Source organism: Delphinapterus leucas, chromosome 7 (genome assembly GCF_059928025.1).
Source record: "Delphinapterus leucas isolate spDelLeu-1000000601 "Yukka" chromosome 7, BTC_Dleu_Yukka2, whole genome shotgun sequence".
Taxonomy (NCBI): domain Eukaryota; kingdom Metazoa; phylum Chordata; class Mammalia; order Artiodactyla; family Monodontidae; genus Delphinapterus; species Delphinapterus leucas.
The window spans coordinates 97822889-97839152 of NC_143135.1; the positions used below are offsets into that span (position 1 = coordinate 97822889).

At 45.4% G+C, this 16264-nt stretch overlaps 1 protein-coding gene across 3 annotated transcripts in view; it reads left to right on the forward strand.

The window, feature by feature from the left end:
- SORL1 (sortilin related receptor 1) overlaps window positions 1–16264 on the forward strand; it is a 157031-nt gene that overhangs the window by 124980 nt on the left and 15787 nt on the right. For all 3 annotated transcript variants that reach the window (XM_089915731.1, XM_022560208.3, XM_022560210.3), the window contains 9 exons: window positions 99–248; window positions 4656–4787; window positions 6139–6265; window positions 6426–6595; window positions 9964–10076; window positions 10318–10422; window positions 11107–11179; window positions 13926–14008; window positions 15364–15460. In XM_089915731.1, coding sequence (XP_089771857.1) covers window positions 99–248; window positions 4656–4787; window positions 6139–6265; window positions 6426–6595; window positions 9964–10076; window positions 10318–10422; window positions 11107–11179; window positions 13926–14008; window positions 15364–15460 — 1050 coding nt within the window. The remainder of the gene's footprint in view (window positions 1–98; window positions 249–4655; window positions 4788–6138; window positions 6266–6425; window positions 6596–9963; window positions 10077–10317; window positions 10423–11106; window positions 11180–13925; window positions 14009–15363; window positions 15461–16264) is intronic.

A 16264-nucleotide genomic window follows, 5' to 3' on the forward strand; every position in this document is an offset into this window, starting at 1 on the left:
TTTCTAAAGCACCGAGATCTCCAACACACCCAATAGGTCGCTGTTGCTCGCCAGCCCCTCAGTACTAAAAAGTGAATTTTAAAAATCTTTTCTTCTAGCAAATGTCACTGCTGCCTCCACTCCCACCCAGCTTGGGCGATGTGACCGATTTGAGTTCGAGTGCCGGCAACCGAAGAAGTGTATCCCCAGCTGGAGGCGCTGTGATGGCCTTCAGGATTGCCAGGATGGCCAGGACGAGGCCAACTGCCGTGAGTCATCAGCGGGGCCATCTCCCCCAGGGAAGACTTCTAGAGGCAGGATGTCTTGTGCTTCTGCTTTGTTTCTCATAATAATAATTCTGGTATTATCTCCATTTTAGAGATAGGAAAGTTAAGCTTCAAAGAGGGTCAGTAACAGACTGGGGCATTTATTCAGTATTTTTTTGTACAAAATTGTGATCTTTTCATCAAACCATGTTGAAAGTTCTCGTAGGGAGGAATACTCCAAAATAACACAGAGAAATTAAATGGGAATTAGTGTAAAATCCTGCACTTATATTAAAAGAGTGAACAAAGTGGGCCTTTGGGACATTAAAATAACAGGGCAGATTGATCCAACACTTACCATAGGAACATCTGAGCCAAATAAGTATAGTAAGAAGAACATTAAACATAATTAACAAAGAAGAAATGAAATAGGGCCTTCCTCCTGGGTGGGATTAATTCATTAATGGGTATTCTTTAAATAAGTTTCTTTAGCCTGTTTCAAATCTGCCTTATACATAAGGATGTTGCTTGGTTAAGGTCTTAAAATCAAGGTGTACCCTATCTACAATTTTCCTCAATCCATTAATCGGATAACCCTGTCAGCAAATGAAATGGGATTAGTGTGACATGCCTCTTCTTAGAGAAGCTGGCCCCTGAAGGCCACTACATTCTGTTCTAAGTGCCCATTAATCATTTGTTTAATAATCAGTTTAAGAATTTTTGGAGATTAATGACAGCCTTATTCCCAGTTTCTAAAAACTATGTTCTCCCTTTTAAAATATTGAGACATGGGCTTCCCTGGTGGCGCAGTGGTTGAGAGTCCGCCTGCGGATGCAGGGGACACGGGTTCGTGCCCCGGTCCGGGAAGATCCCACATGCCGCGGAGCGGCTGGGCCCGTGAGCCATGGCCGCTGAGCCTGCGCATCCGGAGCCTGTGCACCGCAACGGGAGAGGCCCCAACAGTGAGAGGCCCGCGTACCGCAAAAAAATAAATAAATAAAATAAATAAATAAATAAATAAAATAAAATATTGAGACATGTTTCATAAAGAAACCTCAAACATCCTCCAGCTTTACTGTTCAGCTGTTCTTTGATTATGTTTCGCCACATTCTTACCAAGTGGAGTAATTCTGTGATGGGGATCTTGGTATTTTCCGAAACAATCCCTTCTGAGCATGGAGTCCTTCCCTGACTCTCCCGTATAAAGTCCCCATCACTCTCTTACTATTACTGCCTTTATGTTTCTTTGTAGCTCTTATCACTATCTAAAGTAACGTATTTGTTTGTTTACTCATTTGCTGTTTCTCTCAATAGAAGGTAAACTCTATGAGGGTAGGTCCTTTGTCTGTTTGACACATCACCATATCCTTAACATCCTGAATAGCAGCTGATTCATGGTAGGACCTCCGTAAATGTTCACTGGATGGATGGATGGATGAATTCCATCTTGGGCTTCTGAGACTGTTCACTAGTAGTTCTCAAACCTTTTCTAGATGTTCTAATGTAGTTTTATATGTAACCAAGCCCCCCATCCAAGCTCCCCCAGGCCAACCAATTTTTGCTCAGCAAATGACAGAACTGTATGATACAAGGATTGTCTTAAAAAACTAAATTCTGTACCTCCATCCTGGAGACGTTCAGTGAAGTCTTAATCCTTCTTTCACAAGGAAATTCATCAGTTGAGGACAGCTGTTATAGTATTCTGCCCCCACCTCCCACTTCCAAACCCTGTATCTTTTCATCTCTAGTAAAAGCTCCCAGGATCCTTTACCTGTTCCTCTTGACCATCCTGGTTGCTCTTGTGAGAACATTATCCAGTTTCTCTACCTACATCTCAAAGTGTGGTTTTCAGAAGTGAATGCAGTGCTTCAGATAGAAAACAGGATCACCTTGTTCTAGAACAGAAATCCTCAGTGCTGGCCAATTCTGCTGAATCACTGTGGAGCTTGTAAATACGACACACGCCCAGTGTCGTGTTTCTGCCTCAGTAGCTTTGGGGCAGGTCCTAGGAACCTGTATGTTTTAGACTTTCCCCAGAAGACTATTAAGAACCACTGTTGTAGATTCTCTACTGTCGGATAATCACCATGGTTTAGTGGTCTGTTTGGATTTCTTCTAGTATGGGTAGAGTCATTGTATGGAACATTGTGTGTATATTTCCATGGGGTGGGGGAGGAGTCTGATTCAGAGTCCCAGTGGAGAAATTATAGTTTGAACTCAGGAAACCGAGGTAGAATCCAAATGTAAGATCTGGGCAAATTACAATATTTGAAGTGTGTATTGGTCTCCTATGGCCACTGTAATAAATTACCACAAACTTAATGCCCTAAAATAACACACATTTATTATCTTACAGTTCTGTAGGTCAGAAATCTGATAGACGTCTCACTGGCTGAAACCAAGATGAAGGCATGGCTGAGTCCTCTGAAGGCTCCAGGGCAGAATCCGTTTCCTTGCTTTTCTCAGCTTCTGGAGGCCTCCTTCCTCCATTTTCAAAGCCAACAACATTCTGTCTCTCTGATCCTTCTTTGGTCTTCACATCTTCCTCTTTGACCACAGCTGGGAAAGGGTCTCTGCTTTATTTATTTATTTATTTATTTATTTTTGGCTGTGTTGGATCTTCGTTTCCGTGCGAGGACTTTCTCTAGTTGCGGCGAGTGGGGGCCACTCTTCATCGCGGTGCTCGGGCCTCTCACTATCGCAGCCTCTCTTGTTGCGGGGCACAGGCTCCAGACGCGCAGGCTCAGTAGTTGCAGCTCATGGGCCCAGTTGCTACATGGTACGTGGGATCCTCCCAGACCGGGGCTCGAACCCATGTCCCCTGCATTGGCAGGCAGGTTCTCAACCACTGCGCCACCAGGGAAGGCCCGGGGTCTCTGCTTTTAAGGGCCTGTGTGATTGGATGGACCTGCCCGGGTAACCCAGGCTTAAGTCCTATGTCAAGGTCTTTACCTCAGTCACATCTGCAGAGTCCCTTTCGCCTTATAAGGTGACTTTAACATGTTCCAGGGATTTGAACATGGGCATATTTGATGCGGAGGAGCAAGAGTAACTTTAGAACCTCTTTACTGGTGGGGTCGGGTTCTGATATAACTCTCCCTGTTCAGGGCCGAGCAGGCAGGTGTGAGTCTCTATAATGAAGGCCCAAGGTACCTGAACCAGGACCCGGTGCAGACCTACCTGGGGTGGCAGATGCGGTTTCTGTAGCCATTCTCATCTTTCTTCTTTTTAGGATCATTTGCAGTTACATTGTCATCGCTTCCTTTTTAGAGCCTCTCATGCAGTTTAAATCTGCTTTCCAAACTGGAGAGAACATCAGATTATGGTTTCTAGCCAACGAGTTGTGTAACTCTTAACCCATCAGTGCTCTTTACTTGCGTTATTTCATTGTCTGCGGAAATACTTTGAAAAGCTAAACAATTAAAAAGACTACATACAATAGACGTGCCTCTTACTATTGTGATTCATCTCATTATTATTAGTCTCACTCAAACCAGAAATCAGAGGGTCATTCTGGACCGCAGACTGACAACAGGAGCAGATGACTAGGAATAAGTACCGCAGAGGAAGAGCTGCACCTTGTGGATGCCTGCTCTCAGGTGTATTCCAGGTGCTTGATCTCACTGGGTCCTTGTAGACACAATAGGGATGGAGTTGTCACCCCAGTTTTATACCGGGGAACTGAACTTAGGCACTACAGGCAGACCTCGGAGGTTTTGCGGGTTCCGTTCCAGACCACTGCGACAGAGCGAGTCACACGGATTTTTTGGTTTCCTGGTGCATATGAAAGCCTTATGTTTACACTATATTTTAGACTGTTAAGCGTGCAATAGCATATGTTTAACAAATAACGTACATGCCTTAATTTTAAAATAGCTTATTGCTAAAAAATGCTAACCATCACCTGCAACTTCAGTGAGTTGTAATCTTTTTGCCACGCGTTTGTAACGTCAAAGATCACTCATCACAGAGCAACATAATAAATACAGTAATAATGAAAGAGTTTGGAATAGTGTGAGAATTACCAAAATGTGGCACAGAGACATGAAGTGAGCAAATGCAGTTAGAAAAATGGCACTGGCTCTGCCACAAACCCCTCAATGTGTTAAAAAACGCAGTTATCTGCAAAGTATGATAAAGCTGAGCACAATAAAACGAGGTGCGCCTGAATTAAACAGTTAGCTCAGGCTCATACAGAGCAGGATGTAAACCCTGATTTCTTTGACGCCAAAGCTCTGGCCCTTCCTGAAGGCACCTTCCCCTGGTCAATGTCAAATGAAGAGGGATTAGCAAGCCAGCGTGGGGTCCCCGCCACCCCCATCCCGAGGGTCTTTTGAAGCAGAAGCTGATGAGTTCCCTTTTCCCGAACACGAGAAACCTTTGGTGACCGTGGCCCCTCGTGTGTTGCAGCCACGCGCAGCACCCTGACCTGCACAGGCCAGGAGTTCCGGTGCGAGGACGGCGAGGCCTGCATCGTGCTCTCCGAGCGCTGCGACGGCTTCCTGGACTGCTCGGACGAGAGCGACGAGCACGCCTGCAGCGGTGAGTGTGGTCCCCCAGGACCCCGGGCTCACCCTCGGCCCTGCTGGTTAGGCCCTGAGGTTGAACCCTCTTGAGCTCTTCCTCAGTCTGAAAATGCAGAGATCCTTGCTCACTGTTGGAGCTGCAGGTGAGGCGAGGCCCAGTCCCGCCTCTGATGCAGCCTCCAGCTCACCTCGCCCCTCTCAGGGAAATGTTGGTCTTAGATTGGGTGTTTTTGTTTTGTTCTGTTTTCTTTTGCTTTATTCCTTGTACTGGTACTTGGATCCTTTTATTTATTTATTTTTTAAATAATCTTTTCCATTATGCTTTATCACAAGAGATTGAATATAGTTCCCTGTGCTGTACGGTAGGACCTTGTTGTTTATCCATCCTGTATATAATAGTTACATCTCAGAATGGGGTGTTTTTGAGTTTAAATAATGATAATTTTAATCAAAAGGCACTACTTATGAAAAATTAGGTAGTGTCTTAGAATGTACTACTGTAATTAAGCAAATCATAATTCTGTTATACAAATGAAACAATTTAACTTGATCTTTCATAGGAGTTTTTTAAATTTTTATTTCATATTGGAGTATATTAGATTGGCTTTGGAAGGACATCCCTCGTGTTGAGGCATCATTGCTCCCACAGAGCATCAGGCTTTGTGGTGGGGTGAACTCCATCCTTGTGTCTGGCATGCATTTAGCAATCATTTGGGGGCTGCTATAACAGTACCACCGACTGAGTGGCTTAGAAGCAACAGAAACTCATTTCTCACAGTTCTGGAGGCTAGAAAGACTGAGAATGAAGCACCAGCAGATTTGGTGGTCTGGTGAGGTCCCACTTCCTGGTCCACAGACAGCCTGTCTTTTCTGTGTCCTCCCATGGTGGAAGGTGTGAGGGAGCTCTCTCGGCCCTCTTTTACAAGGACACTAATCTCATTTTCAAGGACTCCATCCTTATGACCTAATCATCTCCCAAGGGCCCCACCCCCTAATACCATCACATGGGGGATGAGGTTTCAGCATATGGATTCTGGGGGACACAAACATTTCAGTCTGTAGCAGTAATGGATCCTGCCATGACATTGTCTTTGGATTTGTAGCATTCTCTGTTGAGAATCAGGCTTAAATCAGTGCAGACAAGGAGGTGAAATGCAAGGAGAAATGCCATGCTTGGAAATTTAGGAGACCTTGGGAAAGGTTATATAGGAAGGTCTGAACTCTTTTTTTTCTGGGTGTCTTAAGATAATGGTGGTGGCCTGACCACATCACAGTAGGTCTGCCTGAAACCAAGGAACCTGTTGGGTCCTTTGAAATCCAAGATTTCTAATATACCAATTTCTCTTTTTTCTCCCTGCTCTCTCTAGAGGAATTAAATGTATACAAAATACAGAATCTTCAGTGGACAGCTGACTTCTCTGGGGATGTAACTTTGACCTGGATGCGGCCCAAGAAAATGCCCTCTGCTTCTTGTGTGTATAACGTCTACTACAGGTTGGTCCCATCTTTGCCGTGGGAGAAAATGATGTTTCTATTGCCACTGGATGTTCCATAAACTCTGTGTGCGCACAGAGCAGCTCTTTGTTGACGTATTCAGACATCTCAGCCACCCCATGCGTCTTTGATGTGATGCTATCTTTGTTCTCTTGGCCAGGGTGGTTGGAGAGAGCATATGGAAGACTCTGGAAACCCACAGCAATAAAACGAACACAATATTGAAAGTCTTGAAGCCAGACACCACATATCAGGTCAAAGTCCAGGTCCAGTGTCTGAGCAAGGTGCACAGCACCAATGACTTCGTGACCCTGAGGACCCCAGAAGGATGTAAGTGCTACAGCTTATTTTTATGGCAGGGACAGGACCTTATGTGGGATTTTCAGAGTTTCCCAGGATGCTCAGGAGCGTGGAAACTAAAGTACTTGTGCTTCCTATGTGGCTAGGTTTTATGGTCCTGGCTGAGTTGTTCTTACTATGTCACTTTTTTTTTTCAATACAATTCTTTTTATTGAAGTATAGTTGATTTACATTGTTTTAGGTGTACAGCAAAGTGATTCAGTTATACACATATATATATGTATTCTTTTTCAGATTCTTTTCCATTATAGGTTATTACAAGATATTGAATATAGTTCCCTGTGCTGTGCAGTAGGTCCTTATTGTTTATTTATTTTATATATTGTAGTGTGTATCTGTTAATCCCAAATTCCTAATTTATCCCTCTCCCCCTCTCCTCTTCGGTAATCATACGTTTGTTTTCAATGTCTTAAAACGATTTTTTTAAAATTGAAGTGTAATTGACCTACAACACCGTGTTAGTTGCAGGTGTATGACATAGTGATTTGATATTTCTATAATTACAAAACGATCACCACACATAATGTTTTTCTGCCCACCATTGCCCTCTTTCTACCTCTACCTTCCGTCTCTAGGTATTTCCCAGTATTTGGTACTTAGGAGATCATCATTGTTAACGTATGAGACTCGTCAGAAGTATTGTGGGTTCATTTTAAGGAAATGTACCAAAACCCTTGGGTCATAGAGAGTTCCCTAGCTCTTCCCCCTTCACAGTAGTTGACATTGGGTGACTGTGCTGATTCCCGTGATCTCTGCTCCCCAGGTTTTGTGACCTTTTCATTTGCAGTTGCCATCAGAACCATGTTTACATTTGGAGATGCTAACATGAACTCATGTTTATCTTAATGTGCGTGTAGATGGTTACACGTAAAATATTTCTAGATCTGTGTATGTGCACAGGTTAGTACACACGCATATTTTTTCTGCTTTGTCAACTGAGAAGGCCCAGAAAAACTTTATCATTCAGATTTAGGTTTCTAATGCCTTCTTCAATAGGAGGACACAGGGCTCTTTGAAGAAATGGCCAAATCCAGGCCTGGGGCAGGAGATCTGTAAGATAAGCCTGGAGCATCTGGTAGTGCCAGAGTGTAAGGAAGTGCTTACTAAGTGAAGTAAGTCAGAAAGAGAAAGACACATATCATATGCTATCACTTATATGTGGAATCTAGAAAAGTGATACAAACAAACTTATTTGCAGAACAGAAATAGACTCACAGACATAGAAAACAAACATATAGTTACCAAAGGGAAATTGGGGGGAGGGGTAAATTAGGAGGTTGGGATTAACAGATACACACTACTAGATATAAAATAGATAAACAACAAGGACCTACTGTATGGCACAGGGAACTATGCTCAATATACAGTGGAAAAGAATCTGAAAAAGAATATATATATATATATATATAAACCAAATCACTTCGCAGTGCACCTGAAACTAAAACAACGTTGTAAATTAACTATACTTCAATTCAAAAAAAGAAAAAAGAAATTAAGGAAGTGCTGAACAAAACACACAAAAAAGGATCTATGAGTTATGACTTTGTTAGAATAACATTTGTTCAGTAGAGCAGAGAGAGTGCCAGAGTCAGCAGAAGCCCACCAGGGAAAGTGAAATAGAGAAGTTTATTACTCCCAGGTTCTGAAGGCGGTATACACGTACCTCAAGGGGCCACGCAGGAGGTCAAGGCAGGGTGCAGGCAGGGAGCAGCGGGACCTGGGGCACACGCCTTTTTTAGGATTTCTGGGTGGAGTGCTGTGGAGTTCCTGGGCTAGGGCTGGTTTGGCCAATTCACACCAAAAAAGGGGGGTTTTGGTAAACTTCTTGGGAATCTTACCTAAGGAGCACGAGGGAGAAGGCCCTGGGAGGTGGGGAGACTTTATCACAAGGGCCCTTGGGGAAGTCATGTTAGGGATTTGCATTTGCTTGTGACTCCTTGGGCTGTGATCCAGGGCTTGCTTGGGGGCTAATGTCAATTTAAGGCCTCCTTAGCCTATTTGTCTAAATAAAATGGATGCTGAGGCAGCAATACCATGGGCTAGCTCAGCTAAACTCTAAGTGGAACCATTTTTGAAATATCCCATTCGTTGATCTTCTTTCTACAGGTGGTAGCTGAGTCCCTACTACTGCTCAGGAATTAGGTTAGACACTGGAGAATCAGATGAATAAGACACAGTTCCTGCCCTCCAAGGGCTTGCAGGCCATGGCTTGTTGATGAATTCACTGTATTCACTTGCTGAGGCTGCCATAACGAAGTACCCCAGATTGGGTGGCTTAAACCACAGGCATTTATTTTCTTCCAGTTCTGGAGGCTGGGAGTCCAAGGTCAAGGGTTGGTTTCATTCTGAGGCCTCCTTGGCCGTCTTCACGTGGTTTGCCCTCGGTGTGTGTCTGTGTCCTAATTTCCTCTTCTTATAGGGACACCAGTCACATTGGGTAAGGGGCAATGACCTCATTTTAACTTAATGACTTTTTTAAGACCTTATTTCCAAATACACATTCGCGGTACTGGGGGTTAAGACTTCAACACCTGAATTCGGGGTCGGAGGTGTTACAGTTCAACCCTTAATATTCATCTTCAGTGGATTATCAACATGAATAACTACTGTGCAGTCAAAATGAAGTTGGACTGGAAAGCACTCTAACTGGTTTCTGTGTGGTTTCTAATTGGCCTCTGAAGGCATTCACAAAAGGGGAGATCCCGAAAGGTCTCAGAAATGCCGGCATTGAAGTTATTAAGGAACCTGCTTTGAAGGGGGTCCCTTCATTTGAATCTAGAAGTTCTGTGCTATTAGAAAGTAAGTCTTGGAACTTCCCTGGTGGTCCAGTGGTTAAGACCCCGGGCTGCCACTGCAGGAATCATGGGTTTGCTCTCTGGTCGGGGAACTAAGATCCTGTACGCTGCGTGGCATGGCCAAAAAAAAAGAGAAAGTAAGCTTTATTTCTTTGTAGCCACACCAGTGGTTCTCTGGTTGTACGAGAGTTCAGGACAGCAGACGCCGTCCTTGACAATTAAGATCTCAGCATCAAAGCGCAGGGCCAGTGGTGACTTAGCCCGCCCACGTGATTCTATCCTGCAGCCCTTGTGAGCCCCCGGCCTGCGTCAGACTCGCTGAGCCGTGGTCTGATACGTGCAGTCATTAGATGTGTGATGAGTGCAAGCAGGCCTTGCATTCCGGAAGAGAGGAAAGGTGTTCTGTCAGCTGACGGCGCTTTCTAGGGGATAGGGCCCACTGCCAGCTCTGGCTTCTTTCTCCTCCAAGTTTTAAGCTCAGGGAAATTCCTCCAGTTGATGGATATGCAGATGGATTTTAACCCTGAGTTGCCTCTTTTCCAGTGCCGGACGCCCCTCAGAACCTCCAGCTGTCGCTCCACAGGGAAGTGGAAGGAGTGATCGTGGGCCGCTGGGCCCCTCCCGCCCACAGCCACGGCCTCATTCGGGAGTACATCGTAAGTCCCTCTGGCAGCCGGCTGTGCGCGGGTGAGCGCAAGAGATTGCCGGGGCTGGTAGAGCAGAAGCATGTTCTGTGTGACAAGGACGCGGTTTGCTGTCGCCTTGTAAATAATCATCCATCCTCTGGAACGCTTTGCATCTCACCTTCCCCTCTCTCCGCCTGCCTCCTTGCAAGATGTCAGGATGCCCAGACCTTTGGGTACCTGTCCATAGTATTTCTTTTTCTCCTCACTTCAGGTAGAGTACAGCAGGAGTGGTTCCAAGATGTGGGCCTCCCAGAGAGCTCTTAGCAACTTGACAGAAATAAGGAACCTACTGGTCAACGCTCAGTACACTGTCAGAGTGAGTGTTCACACGCGTTTTAGCCGTCCAGGTGGTCTTGGAACATGGGGAGATGGTTGGCCTTTCATGAGAACTCCGTGCCTACCTTTGTGAGATGCTTACTCGTGGTGTGCACAATACCCAACCTGTTGCTCTGGAAGCTTGTCATTTCTTTCAGTCTCGTAAACCAAGGCCACAGAGAACTTGAAATCAGACTTTGCTCAGATAACCAACAACCGATGGTAATGCAGCTTTACCTGCTTTTAACCCAGATATCCTGCTAGTGCTTTAGCTCCAATTACTTTTGCACCCACCTCTTTTCTGCTTATTTTTAGCTGCAGGGAGATGCAGAGCTATGATAAGTAGCATTTATAAAATGATATTATGGGGTTCTTATGAAATATATTATCAACATCTTCAGTAGAAAAGAGATTTTGTGCAAAACATGTTTTGAGACCATTAAGTGTATACACAGACTCCCTCATAATTTCAGTGCTATCACAATTCCCTTTACCCAGGTTCCCTCCCGTTGTCTCTTTCCCTGTCTTATTTCAGTTGCTGGGGCCTCTGACTATCCTGAATCCCTCTGTGTATAATTTCTTCCACCCTTATAGCCAAAGCCTCACCACTTTCGCTCACTCGGGATTCTTACTCTGTGGTATATGTTGCCTGTATTTCATACTAATTTGCACTCTGATTTGAAAGGTGGCTGCAGTGACCAGTCGGGGAATAGGAAACTGGAGCGATTCTAAATCCATTACCACCATAAAAGGAAAAGGTAAGTGACTCCAGCATCTGCAGATTCCGAGAAGATAGAATAACCCTTTGGAAATAACTTTCAGTGGGACTGGAAAATGAAGAGGCAGAGATCAGGAGACTTCACACAGCCTCCCTCTCCCCGATACACGCACTTCTGTGGGCGTCTCCATAGTGCTTTACACACGAAGTCTTTGGGGGCGACTGTTGAAGGTAGTCCTCCTTCTAGAACTGAGCATTTGTTATAATAAAAACATACAAAGGGATTTCCAGAGGCCTTCATGCCCTTGTTCTCAGGCACAGTATCGAAAATAGAAGGAGTCCTTCCTTCCCAGACAAGATAAAGATGATCTTGTCCATGTGTATTTGTGGTGTTTTTAAGAGAGTGCCATGCTGACACTTGTTACTGCCCCAGGGGCACCGACCGACGGTGCTTAGGTGGTAGTTTTCTAGCGCTCGAGCTGATCAGAGTCACAGCTTACGACTTGCCATGGACCTGCTCTGCATACGCCAGCTCATCTCGCTGAGCCCTCAGAACAACTATAAGAACAGATAAGGGACTGGAAAGGCTATGTCTCTTGCACGCAGTCAGTCAAGTGACAGAGCTGGGATTGGAACCTGATCTCCTGAGTCCAGAGCCTGTGCCCTGAACCACGGTACCACCTGCTTGCCGGGTGGGGCTCCTTGCCTTGCATACGTGCCTCGAGGGTGGTGTCCGGTAGGAGCTGATGAAATAGTGGATGAGTGAGTGAATTGAAGCAAGTGAAACGAAGGCTCTGGCACTCTATGGGAGACAGTCCAGCTCGTCTTCCTGATTGTAGCTTTGGCGCTTGGGGCTTTCGTCTTTGGATTGGCGGGTGTTAAAGCCAGAAGTGTCGCCTGGAACGTGCTTGGGGGATTATACTTTCATCTGAGCCCGTGAGAAATAGGCTCTGGGTCATGGAGAGTCACTGTCTGGTCGCCTGTGAAATATGGTGTCGTTGAGATCAGGACAGGGGCAGTTAAACTTAGTGAAGCCAGCCAGTCTGTGGAGCAAGGACTGTGTGGGTATTGGAAAAAGTGTACCGAGTTCACACTCCCCGAGAGTTTTGATTGTGGTATTATTTTCCTCTACAAAGTCAGTCAGAACAGACTGACCATACATACTGAAAAGGAGGGACATTGGAAGGTCATGAAAAAAACAGGTAGTACCTTGAATTCCTCGTCATAAGTCACACCTGAATTTGAAAATCTCAGTGGGGGGTTGCTTCTCTTTAACTTCCTTAATATGATTTTGAGGATGAACCCCAACTCCTCATATGTGTGTTGGTTAGGGCATGTGTTAGGCAACTGTGTGCCAAGTCAAAAAGTGTGAGTTGTGATCTATCTGTGACCTCGTGTCCTAATAAGGTAAGAAGACGGGGTACAAAACTGTGGTGGCGTCACCCAGAGTCACCACCTTCATTAGTGAACGCAGTGGATTAATTATAACAGCAGTGAGAAAAGCCACCATTTTTTGAGCACTGCTTGTGTAGTGAGCACCGTGCGGGTTGTTTTACGTGAACTGATCTCTCTTAATCCTTATCAACCCTGTGAGTGTTCTTATGCTCATTTTGTAGCTGAGGGAACTGGGATCTGGAGAGGATTGTGATCTGTCCCCAGCCACCACGATTATAACCCAGGTCAGCTTTACAGCAGCACCCGAGCTATTTTGCTCTGAGCTGGCTGCCTGAAACTCCTAATATCCTTTCTTCTTCTGGTTGCTGTGTTTTCCTCGAGCCCACTTTCATTGATCATCCGGAGAGACTCCTCCAGATTTTGATACCTCTCTTTGCCACAAAGTCTTAGGCAGTCCTTTGAGTCTCTCTTGCTTTGCCACTGTAAGAGGCATATGTGCTGAGAGTCTAACACCCAAGCGGCCATTTAAATCTTACCTTCTCATGATGCTGACTGCATCCAGCGCTCTTAGGTTATGCTTGGCGGCACACTGTCAGGCTTCCGGTGGGTAGACCTTCACAGTGACCAGCATGATGCTCAGCACTTGAGCCAAGAGGGGTCTTTTCCCTCTGCTGCCCTCTCCTTGTCCCCTCAGCTCCCAGCTTGAGCTCCGATCTTTTTGAGAATGCCAGTGGCTCACCAGCTCTTTAATCTGTCGTGGGAGCGGGAGAGAAAGGGAGCTGTAGTTGGGTGCCAGGCCCTTGATATGCATTATTTTAGTGAATTTTCCCACCTCTGAGAAGTACAGAGGGCATCTCCAGGCTTCACGAGGACAGGTAACTTGCCCCAGGTCACACGGTGCTGTGTCTCTACAGGAATTCGAACTCCAGCGTGTGAGACTCCAGAGCCCAGATCCTTTCCGTTTTGCCACACGCGCATTTACAAGTTAGGACTTAAGATTTAGCTTGCCGTCAACCTTAGAAAAGGACTTGAGCTCTCTGGGAATTTGTTGGTGCCAATACAGGTGGCTCTCAGTGTGATCCCTGTGCCTTTCAGAACCAGGCTGAAGCTGGGTTAATGAGGGACATTTACATAATGGAACTTTTCTGCTCGACCTAGTTGCCGGGATAGCTGACTGAGCCAAGGTAGTTATGTGTTCACCAGGTAACTGTGGACCTAACCTCAGCTTCAGGACGACAGTGGTAAAAGGGAAGAGTAGAAGTCGCCAAAGAAATGCCCTTTCTTCCCCGACTGAAAGATTGCTTTGTCTCTTGAGTTGGAAACTGTTAAGTTCTGCCTTCTTCCCTTTTCATCACCTGGTTTCTCTTTTTGAATCCCTCTTTTGTTCTCAGTGATCCCACCCCCAGACATCCACATTGACAGCTATGGTGAAAATTCTCTAAGCTTTACCCTGTCCGTGGACACTGACATCAAGGTAACGTGGAAATTTCAAACCAGCGATTGGGCGGGGCTTTACTTTGCATGGGAACCGATACGGCATAGAACGGGAAGATTAAGAAAAATGAATGACTTGACCCAGCAAAGCTAAAATACCACACCTAGGTGGGTTCCTCCCCCCACGAAGAACAACTTGAGTCTTCACGTTGTAATGATTCTGCCTCAGCGTGGTGCCTTTTTTTTTTTTTTTTTTTTTTACCGTATAATTAAATGGTTCACAGCTACAGTGCAAATAAAGAGTTGGTGTTAACAGAATATGTACGCCCTGTAATTTTCAGCTTTATTGGATTTCCTGGTGCCGAGCGCTAATGCAGAGGTTCCCAAGAGTGAGTCTTAGGAGAGAGTCAGATACCTCGGAAGCATATCCACGTAGATCCACCTAATATTCTCCCCTTCTAGCACCTTCCTCTCCTCCGCTTGGTCCATCTGCTTGACCAACTTCACGATAATTATCTGTGTCCCTTTGGTTTCTCAAGTTGCCACACACCTTTCATGGGGTTCTTTCTTGTCTGTCTCCCCTCACATCCCTCCCTGTCTGTGAAGCTGTGGTGGGAGTAGCAGCCTGTGCCATTGACTGAACTACAGTTTGCTGTCTTGCCCTTGGCTTCAGAGACAGCTGATGCCAGAAATGACCTGTGTAGACCTTGTCTCTATAGTCTTTGCTCTTGAAAACGTTTTAATTTGGTGCATTGGCCAATATTTTTAAAGACCTTTACATCAAATCCTTCTGTGAGCTCAGAACTTGGAAAAGGTAGTCTCTCCTGACCCAAGGATATGTTTGCTCCTATTAGACAAAAGAGATCTAAGCAAGCCCCCTTTGTATGGACCTCTTGGCCTTGACGGCAAGGACCACCTGAGCTAAGACTGATCCTTAGTTACCGTAATCTAATTACCTTTTCAATTTTTATCCTTTCTGCCTTTTTTTTTGGCTGTGCCATGCGGCTTATAGGATCTTAGTTCCCTGACCAGGGATTGAACCTGGGCCCTCGGCAGTGAGAGCTCAGAGTCCTAACCAGTGGACCGCCAGGGAATTCCCTTCTTTCTGCCTTTTTAAATTGGTTCTTGTCCTTTTATTATTTATTAAGTTTTTTGTGTCATTGAATCTATATGTTGTATTATAAATGGTCTCACATTTGTTTTTAGGAGTAGGAGGGAGTATAAGTATTCAGTGATAGCACAAATGGAATTGGTTTAAGAATCCAAAGGACTAGACCGTCCATTGTAAGAAGGGAGATAGATACCCGAGGAACAACAGAAAAGATCTTCCTTTAGTGTCTGGTGAGCTCTGTGAGTGTGGACTGTTCATGTAACATGGCTCTTGCTCCTTGGCAGGTGAATGGCTATGTGGTGAACCTCTTCTGGGCGTTCGACACCCACAGACAGGAGAAGAGAACGATGAACTTCCGAGGAAGCATATTGTCACACAAAGGTAGCGCCCTGGAGCTGGTCGGTGTGTAAGGAGGAAGGCTAGACCGATGCTTTCCTGGCATTAGAGCTTGTGTGGGGCGCCGGGACAGGTAGGGGGGTCTTCTCTGCAGCCGTTCTGAGTGGGCAGGTGTTGTCCATTGAGGATGCTGTCAGTGACTCCTGAGTCCAGGTGAGGGATCCATTGGGTGGTTCCCGAAATCCCCTTCTAACCTGTTGTCTCTTCATGGAAGTTGGAGGCTTAAAAAGGAGGAAACACTGGAAAGAAGCCAGGTTAACCTTCTACAGATGCTTTTTGCCTCCCAAAAGAGAGAGTTCCTGGGTTTAGTTACCTGTCTCTCTTTTTACTGCCCTGGTTTGCTCCTTCTTTGCTGATACAAGGTAGCGCAGGGCCTACTGCGTAATTGGCGTTCAGTAAACATTTGTTGAACGAATGGACCAACAGACTGAGCGAAGGAGGCAAGGAGACAAGGAAGGAAGAGGGTCCAGTTCCTCTTGTATCTGTACAAATAGTGAGTCTCAATTAAAATCCTCATATCTGAAGATGGACTAAAGGAAGGATTTTAATTTATTTCTAAGACAAAACCTTCATTGGCCAAGGCTGCTTGTGAATGTTGAAGAGGACGTGGGAGCTTCTACTCTTCCCTTTATACTCTGTTTGCAAAGTACTTTCAATCCTAGCAGGCGTTCTGTTATATACAGTATAATTTTTTTGGCGGGAGGGAACTGAAGGCTGCCTAAGGAGGCTGTGCAGGAGTATAGCTAACATTGAGCACTTACTGTATACAGGTATTTACCCAGGCACTCC